Source organism: Erigeron canadensis, chromosome 8 (genome assembly GCF_010389155.1).
Source record: "Erigeron canadensis isolate Cc75 chromosome 8, C_canadensis_v1, whole genome shotgun sequence".
NCBI classification, from domain to species: Eukaryota; Viridiplantae; Streptophyta; class Magnoliopsida; order Asterales; family Asteraceae; genus Erigeron; species Erigeron canadensis.
The window spans coordinates 1,048,464-1,058,155 of NC_057768.1; the positions used below are offsets into that span (position 1 = coordinate 1,048,464).

The 9,692-nt window shown below is 27.6% G+C and overlaps 1 protein-coding gene across 1 annotated transcript; it reads right to left on the minus strand.

Annotated features, from left to right (window-relative positions):
• Positions 1-4,753: 4,753 nt before the first annotated feature.
• On the minus strand, positions 4,754-5,590 carry LOC122579634 (transcription factor PRE5-like). Its single transcript, XM_043751840.1, has 2 exons — positions 5,312-5,590; positions 4,754-5,179 (listed from the first exon to the last, which is right to left on the minus strand). The coding sequence occupies exons 1-2, from the start codon at positions 5,435-5,437 to the stop codon at positions 5,027-5,029; spliced, it is 279 nt and encodes a 92-aa protein (XP_043607775.1). The 5' UTR covers positions 5,438-5,590; the 3' UTR covers positions 4,754-5,026.
• Between the last annotated feature and the right edge of the window lie 4,102 nt (positions 5,591-9,692).

The window sequence follows — 9,692 nt, forward strand, 5'->3', positions numbered from 1 at the left end:
TTTTAGCTCTATCTAACAAAATAATATTAACTTCTTGATCATTTACTTCCATTTTTTTAGCCTTATGAATATAGTTACTGTAGGTTTTGTTATTTCAAGTTCATAAATCATTATTTTATAAAAATAACTTATATGTCATCTACACCTTTTTTTCTTATAATGCTATAAACGGTTTCCTTTTTTAAAATATATTTCACTTTTATTTTTGTTATTTAGGATGTCATATTTTTTTAAAAATAATGTGTTTTTTAATCTCTAATAATATACACATGTCTTTTAAATTTCCATGCCCTGATAGTTTTTAAATTATTTGCATATTATTATGCAGGTTAATAAGTTAATTATTTATTTGAAACATAAAGTATACTATTTCAAGGTTATAAATAATGTATTTATGTTTGTTATTTACGCGCACTAAGCATATTTGATAAAAAGAAACTTGAAGGCATTTTGTATCAAAAATAAAAAATGTTTTAGTTTGATTATCACAAAGATATCTAGGAATAGGCTCAAGCAATTTTTGTCGCAATTACTTAAGTCGCGAAGATATGTAAGTTAACTTTTATTAATATGTCCGAGTTGAACCTGGGTAATTAGTTCGTATTGTTTTAAAAGTTTATTGTAGTCTTTATATATATATATATATATATATATATATACATATATGGGTGAGTTATTTTGAGAACTCTTTAAAAAAAAGAACTCAAGAACCATTCTGGACCACACATTCTTTTCCTCTTTCTCTCTCTTCAATTAAATAATAAAATTCACCCAAATCATTCAAAATGTCCTAACTCACAATCCTTAAATCGTTAGACAAATCAAAAAGCATGGTAGTCTTAAAATTTCGTTCTCTTTCATTAGAGATCTAATTCGATATACTTTTGATGACTTTTTAATTTTTGTTTTCTTTTTGGTAGTTACACATAACTTACACATGTGTAGGTTGAACTTACACATGTGTAGGTTGAACAAAAATTATGATTCGGAACGGGCTTCGCCCTTAAGGATATTCATAAACCAAAGCTAGTGGGGGTGATAGGTCATAGAGGGTGATAGGTCATAGGGTGATAGGTCATAGGGGGTGACCAGTGAGGGGTGATCTACCTAACGGGCTCCGCCCTTAGCCGCTATTCCTTCGCCATGGATTGACGGGCTCCGTCCTTGGCTACCATGGCTCTGCCATGGATTGACGGGCTCCGCCCTTGACCTTCATTGTTGTGTACATATGTTCATTTACTAATTTACTTGTGAAAACAATGATCTTACACATGTGTAGGATGAACCTACACATGTGTAGGATGAACGCGATGGGAAAAAAAAACGAAAATTAAAAAGTCGCCAAAATTTTATCGAATTGGATCTCTAATGAAAGAGGACGAAATTTTAAGACTACCCATGCTTTTTTTTCGTCTAACGATTTACGGTTTGTGAGATAAAGCATTTTAAATGATTTGGGTGAATTTTCTTATTTAATGGAAGAGAGAGAAAATATAAGAAAATTAGTGATGCAGAATTGTTTTCGCGTTCTTTTTTATTTGTGAGTTCTCAAATAACCCTTCATATATATATATATATATATATATATATATATATATATTATCCGATCGACTTTTTCTTTAAACAAATTTTAGCCTTTATTTCTCGTTGTTTAGTTTCGGCCCGTCCAAAGTATAATTTCTGGCTTCGCCACTGCGATTAGTATAAAGTTTGTGTCACATCATTTTTTTTATATATCTCTTTTTCTAATTAGCGTAAAGCATATACTATAATATTTCATTTAGATAAAATTTTTTCCTGGAAATTCCAACATAGATCTATATATTTTTTTTAGTTTGACAATTCAAAGGTAGACCAATGAGCTAGTGTGATCACTGATCAGGTACACACAATTTATTTATTTTTATTAATAAAGATGAAATGATCTTACTAAATAATAATGATAACACGAAGTTAATAAACATGTGTTGCATTTATAAAACTTGGTATTCTATATGAAAATTTTACACAATGCAAAAATAACCCATGTTATTCACATGAATCCCCTAGGTATCCTCTAGGAGTCTAGGTCTTTATTATCTCAAATAATTACCATTGTGAAAATAATATATCACCATAACAAATTAACATATCTTGTTTAACTTCCCTTTACTATACTTTCACGAAACGTACACGTCTAATATCAAGCAATGCGTTCATGTTTGAACTATATTCACATTAATAGTTAGATAAGTTAGCATATATAGTCCCATAGTTATTTCATGCATGAAAGCAATATATTCGTATAGTAACTTCCTTTATTAGTCAAAACATAAACAAAGAAGGCATTGGAACATTTGTCTTCCTGAATTTCGGAAAATTGCAACAGATTTTCCTTTTGTACTGCAAATTCATTTTCTCCAAGGGATATATTACTAGTTAAGAGGGGATGCTAGACTCACTAACAATATACAAACTATTACAAACTCATCCTTCACCAATAAAAAACAATGAGAACATTTTGTATATATATAAAAAAAATTTTTTTTTTGGGAAGACTTGATTGCTTTTAAAAACACCCCGATGAATCTTTGGTTTATGGGTTTATTGTTTATAATTAAAAAAATGGTCGACAATAACAACTAGCTAGAACACTCAACTTCATCAAATGTAAGATATAAACGAGATGAAATGTAAAAATTCACACAATCCTGTGGTTGTTTTGTGATTGAGTTCCTAGATGAATTTATCATAGCAGGCCTATTGTGTGGTCGTTTTTCATTTCTTAATTTTGGGTTCTTGACAATATTGATACTATTATCAATGATGGCTTGAGATGTTCTCCCAATATTTTATTGAATTGTGCCATTTTTAATGTTGTTAAGGAGTATTAGAGATACTACGTACATACTAATTGGTTTTATTTATGTTAGATCGATCAACGCTTACATCACTTTCAGAGCGACAATGTGCATTAAATAACCACAAGACCTACATGTATTATTTGGAATGAGACATTAGATTGTGCAAAAAAAGCCTATAAACAACTTGCAGTGCTTATGTTGGCTGCTCAATTATTATTATGAAATAATAATTTGGTGTAAATTATATATTTTGTTAATCTATGTTTCCGGAATATATTTATGTTTAAATATGTATAAAAGAAAAATATTAATTTTAAAATTAAAAAGTTTTGACCTTTTAATAAAGCTTAATTTTTAGTTAAACCATATATTTGATTAAAATATTGATGTTATATATTTTTTTTAAAACTAATTTTAATTCTAATTTAATAAATCATTAATTATGAAACTAATTTCTACATTATATAAATATAGTAAGTAATTATATTAATGATATGCTGTTTCAAAAAATTATATTAATGATATATATAAAAAATAAATACTAAATTTCATATTTTTATTTTGAAATCGTTTTTTGATTTTTATTTTTTATAACATTTTCTTTTGCTTTATGTCATACATTTTTAGCAAACAATAACTTTATATATGACTTTTATCATTTAACATAATAATTACAAAACAAGATAAATAAGTGGGATTGGTTATAATTATTTAGTTCTACATTGTTAATTTTTATAATACTTAAATAAAAGATACTAATATGTTTGTTGCTTATAAAATAATTTAAAAGATAAATGATTTTAAAAATGAAAACATCATAATTTATTTAAGTTTGTTAAATTATGATATTATTTATAAATTTAACATGTCATCAATTATCTCTATATATAAAAGCTTTTAGTGGATAATATTTAGATACAAAACATTTTTTAAAATAATATATCATCAAATAGACGACGTTTGGTTGTGAAGTGTCAATTAAAAAGGAAATAATTCAAATTGTTTTACTTAAGAACAATAACTACAAATCGTGCAAACTTGAAGGACCAAAAATATAACTTTCATGTTTTTCAAGATAAAATAAAATCATATGCTTGATACTTTATAATGAAATAGGAATAATTCTATACTACTTGTTAAAGGAAGAACACCCTCTCTACCATTTAAAAAAGACCTATAAAACTGATTATTTTATCTTTCAATTTTATTTACTCCTTTAAACATCCCCACCTAATATATTTATACTATTTTTTAATGAAATAAATTACAACATAAATCTTTTACCTTAATTAAAATCTATACGTTAACTATTTTATATTAATTACATTTAAATTAATAACCACACTATCGTGACTACCATCACCACCACCACCTGCTATCAACTCCGGTGCCACACCGCCAGCAACATCCCCGCGTATCGCACCATGATCTATTATAGTAATTAACGTTCAAAAAATCTTTGGGTCCAGAAATTTATTGAACCAACTTTTTTATATATGGGATTAATTCGAATAATAAATATTTTAATTTAATGAGTACTACAATAATCCTTAAAAAATAAAATAAATTAATGCTACTAATTAACCCCCTCTATATATCAACTTTCTATCTATTTGGCATTTGCCAACTTTCGATCAGAATTACGCATACATTTCTTTAGAAAAAATCGATATACCCTATTCGATCGCTATTTGAAAAAGGTGAAATATTGCGAGGGTCTATCGCAGAATAACAATATACTCACGACTTTGTAATACGTTAACAATGAAGCTTCATTGGTTCTTCAAGCCGCATGCACGATCATTTTCTGGCCACTCGGGCACTCGGATCTTCCAATTTACAAGACAAATTAAGGTAGGGTAATCTCTATAGACAAATGATGAATCCGAAATAGCACTCACATATATACATTATTGGAAAAAAAAATATTATTATCACGAGACACTTTTGATACACACTATGAGTGTTATTATTATATTTTCTATTATTTATTAGTATATAACAAGTACAATTATAAATTTATATAATACTACATGTAACATGGGTTATATATTAATTAGATTAAACCCTAGGGAGAAGACTAATTAAATAATGAGATTAACTTAATTAATTATCCGCTTAACCAAGAAGCTAGCTAGCTAGCTAACGAATAGTTTAATTGTACGTACGTCGAGATGTGCATTTTACATAATTAAACTTCGAATAATAGAAGCTTCAGGGCTATCGGCGTCAATGGTGGATAATAACTGAGATAGACGATCGCTAAGATCATCAACTTCCCTATGCAAACTTCGCACGTAGGAACACGTTTCTTGTAAGACCTTTGAAGCCGACGCCTAAATTTTTAAAAAAAAAAAATTATAATTAGAAAACAAATTTACACTAGCATATACTATATAACAATAACGATATAATTATATAATGGAAAAGAAATCGAAATCATGACAAACTAACTAATTATTAGTTACCTTGTTAGATCGTTGGATACGAGTACCGGGAAGAAGTTGTTGTAACTTGGAAATGAGTTGTATAATTTGATCGTCCGATATCCTTGAAGCCCCTGATGATGATTGTCTTGATCTTCTGCTAGACATTGTATATTATTAATATATTATACAATCTATGAATCCTAGTAACTAGATTATTTTTTATGGTCTAGCTAGCTTTGGATAGGCGGGCGACAGTTGAGATGTGTGTAAATATATTTGAAGTTAGAAATAGTTTCAAGGAAAATGTGCTTATATATATAGAGCAAGCTAGCTAGGAAAGAGGTTATATATATATATATATAAATACGGATGTGTTTGTGTGTGTGCTGGATTTGAGGAAGACAAATGCTTTGGAGTAAGGAGTTGTGGAAGTTACTCTTTCTTATATTTACCATAAACATTGGAGAAGTTTTAGCATAATGTCTGTTATATACCCACAGTTTAATTTGATTGATATACTAATTAAAATATACAATTTACATACTTTAATAATTTTAACTAGTGTAAGGTATGTAATTAGACGGGCAACGACGGGTAGTTTTGACTCTTTTCGTATCATGAAAACTTTCATTTAAATTAATGGTTGGATTATGCATGATTAATATATTACTCCTTTCGTTCTAATTTAAATGTTCAATTTTGACTTGTTGAGTCTTTCTTCTTTAATTTTAACCGTAAATATTTTTGTATCTACAACATAATACCTAATGAAAGTTATATCAATGAAAAGTGCATCTAAAGCTCAATCTTTTTATATATTTTACATCAAGTATTGTATAACACAAATAAAAAAATATACGGTCAAAGTTACGAAAGAAAGACTTCAAAAGTCAAATTAAGACATTTAAATTGAGACGGAGGGAGTAGTATGTTTGAAAGATGCATGGTGTTCTAATGGGATGGTAATTATGAAAAAGTAATATTCTATTAACTTTGATAATTGTTAAAATATGCGACTAATAGATTATATGTTTTATTATCTTTATTATTATTATTATTTACCAATAAACTAAAATAGGATTGAAGCACCTTTATTTATAACCATGAATTGTACAGTTTAGTTACTTTTTATATTCATACATTTATTTCAAAAGCTTTATAACATTTTCTATTATTTTCCTATTATTGACATTTACTTATAAATCTATTTTTATTAATCGTATACATCATTAAACTATCTATCGGATAAATACGTATATAGTAAATCCGTACATCGTACAGGTATTAGGACTAGTTATTATATATAATAAACTAGTTATTATATATAATAAAAGACAACATTTTAATAAATAACTCTTGATTTTAATAAATTAAAAATTGATGATGACATCATTTAAATATTTTCATGATTTAATTTAATTAGTTTTAGCCGTATAATTATCAACTAAGTTAATTTGGATATATTATTCAAAACTTAAAAACAATCATCTTCAACAAATATTTAATGATTCATTCTATCTTTAAAATCCATTACTCATTTAATTTAAAATATTAATTTGAATGTAAATCTAAATCTTTAAATAAATTAATTTGATTTTAGTTTACTTTTTTTTTTTATCATAAATTTATGTTTTCTTAACAAATAATTCCAATATAAAAAATAAAAATAATAACTAATATATATTCAGTAAAATAATAATTAATATATATCCGACATAATAATAACTAATATTTATCTTAATATTACGTCGTATCACATAAATATAAAATAAATTGAAAACAATCAAAAGAAAGTACTTGGTAATCCATATAAGACTTCTAATCCGAATGAAAGATCTTCAACAAATATTTAATGATTCATTCTATCTTTAACATCCACTACTCATTTAATTTAAAATATTAATTTGAATTTTAATCTAAATCTTTAAATAAATTAATTTTGATATTAGTTTACATTTTTTTTTCATCATAAGTGTATGTTTTTTAACAAATAATTCCAATATAAAAAATAAAAATAATAACTAATATATATATGTAATAAAATAATAATTAATATATATCCGACAGAATAATAACTAATATTTATCTTAATATTACGTCGTATCACATAAATATAAAATTAATTAATTAAATATATATTAAATTTAATATAAATATATTAACATTTTAAAACTAAATGTAATATTATCCTTTTTTATTTTACTTAATATTTGTTATGACACATATAAGGAAAAAAAAAACCATGTAAAAATGTAATTTTTTTTATAGAAAACATATATGACCTTGTCATATATATTTTAGTTAAAATATTTATGAAATGTTACATCTAAAAAATATATTATTTTTAATGGTGTAAAATAAGGAATGTAATATACAATGTGTAACAATAACATAAATAAAATGATACTAACTTATTATGATATTTTAATATTCAAATACCGTTAAGTATGTCATAATCTACAACTTTAATGGAGATATCATGAATTTGTGATATTCAAATATCACTAAACATGTCACAGTAAAAAAATTCTATTAAGATATTTTTAAAAAATATTTCAATTTAAACTCAAAGTTTTAATACATAAAGCTTTTTTTGTTACTAAAAAAAAAGTAAACTAAATTTGAAATCATGGTAAATTAATACCTAATATTGATAATATCGTAAACCCGTATATTAGACATGGACCTAAAATCTACTAATAAATTAAATTAGAGACAAACAAGACGTGAAATTGAGTGAAATATATATGATTCATTTAAATATTGATAAGGTTAAAGACAAAAGTTTGGGTGGATCGATACGATATTTGGTTAGTATTAGCATGGTACCTGCGCAATGCAGCGGTGGTAGTTGCAACGACTGTTTGGTGGTGTCGGCGACGAGTGGTGATAGTATCGACGACGAGTGGTGAGGGTGTCGCAGCGAGTGATTGTGGTAATTGATATAAACATATATTGATCAAAAGGGTGGTGGATATATATTAGAGGATAAAGGACTAATGATGTAAATTAATTTATTAAACTGGGTAAGATGGTCATTTCGTAATTTTTCTTTTTTTAACTTTTCAACAAAGGTGTATAATTTTATATACTAGTATAGATACGTACGTGACGATATATATATATATATATCACTTGTATAAGTTATTAGTTTATATAGTTCCCGATTGACTTTTAGTGTGTCAACCGACTGTTGCTAAGTCTCTCGTTTCCAAAAAATACATTTGAAAATACAATATCGATTAGTCTCTCCCAACAATGCTGTTAGACTAAAGAGAGTGAGAATTCCTCTCAGGCCTGTGCTTATTAGGAGGACCGTTCTCCAGCTTATTCTCTGTTACATCAGCATCACATAACCCAGGACTTCCCTCAGGACACTCAATGTCTACAAGGACAGCTTCTTCAAAACTTTTTCGCCACATCGGTAATTAATTTATTATTTCCTATTACTTAAAGCCGATTTATATAAAGTATGCTTCACATTCTTATGCATGGATTTCATGTCCATAATTTCGTGCACGATAAGAGACTTTAAATATTCGGTAGCATTATCCATCTTGTTATTTTTAGCCAACGTATCTCAATTCTTGCACCTCATAGCATATATGCTCTTAAAATTTGCACGCATAATATTTAGCGCTGTTGGAGCATAGCCTTGTGACAACCGCATCCGAGAAATGTTGTCTTGATTATTTTTGTATATGTAATTAGTTAAACGTTTTATTTTATATGTAATAAGGTCATGAACGACCAAGTTTTTCATAATCGGTAACTAGAATGGTCTAGGATGATCTAGGATTGGTCTAGGTCGACCTTGGAGGTCTAGCTAGACCTCAATGGGCCGAAATATTCATGGATTCGTGTCTTGAGGTATAGGTTCGGTCCATATTAGATTAGTATAAATAGGAGATTAAACCTTATGCTTAAGGTTAATCTCTCTAGTTCGTGTTTCGGTATTTTGTGAGCTCGTGTGTTAATTGTAATCGTTATTACCGAATTAATACAAGGCTTCGTTATTTCATTCGTGTATTGTTCACTGTTCGTGTATTTGGTTTACCGAATATTGTTGATTGCTAGTGTTCCTGTTCGTTTATTCAGTTTACCGAATATTGTTGATTGCTAGTGTTTGAGATTTTCCGCACTCAAACATTAGTTATCTAATCTCGTAGATCCGGTGGCTAAGGGACTAACAATTGGTATCAAGAGCTTTGGATTGTGTATTGGTTCGGGGTTAGAATTTCAACAACTGTGAGCCGCTCGTTCAAACTCAAGTTCGACCAAGATCTAGCTCGTGCTAGGTCTAGCTCGACCAAGGGCTAGCTCGACCTTCTTGCCGATCAAGTAAACTTCCTTTCGGTTCCTTGTCCTATAAAAACCAATCGACTCATTTGTAAGGATTTCGAAGGTTTGGTTTAAGGAA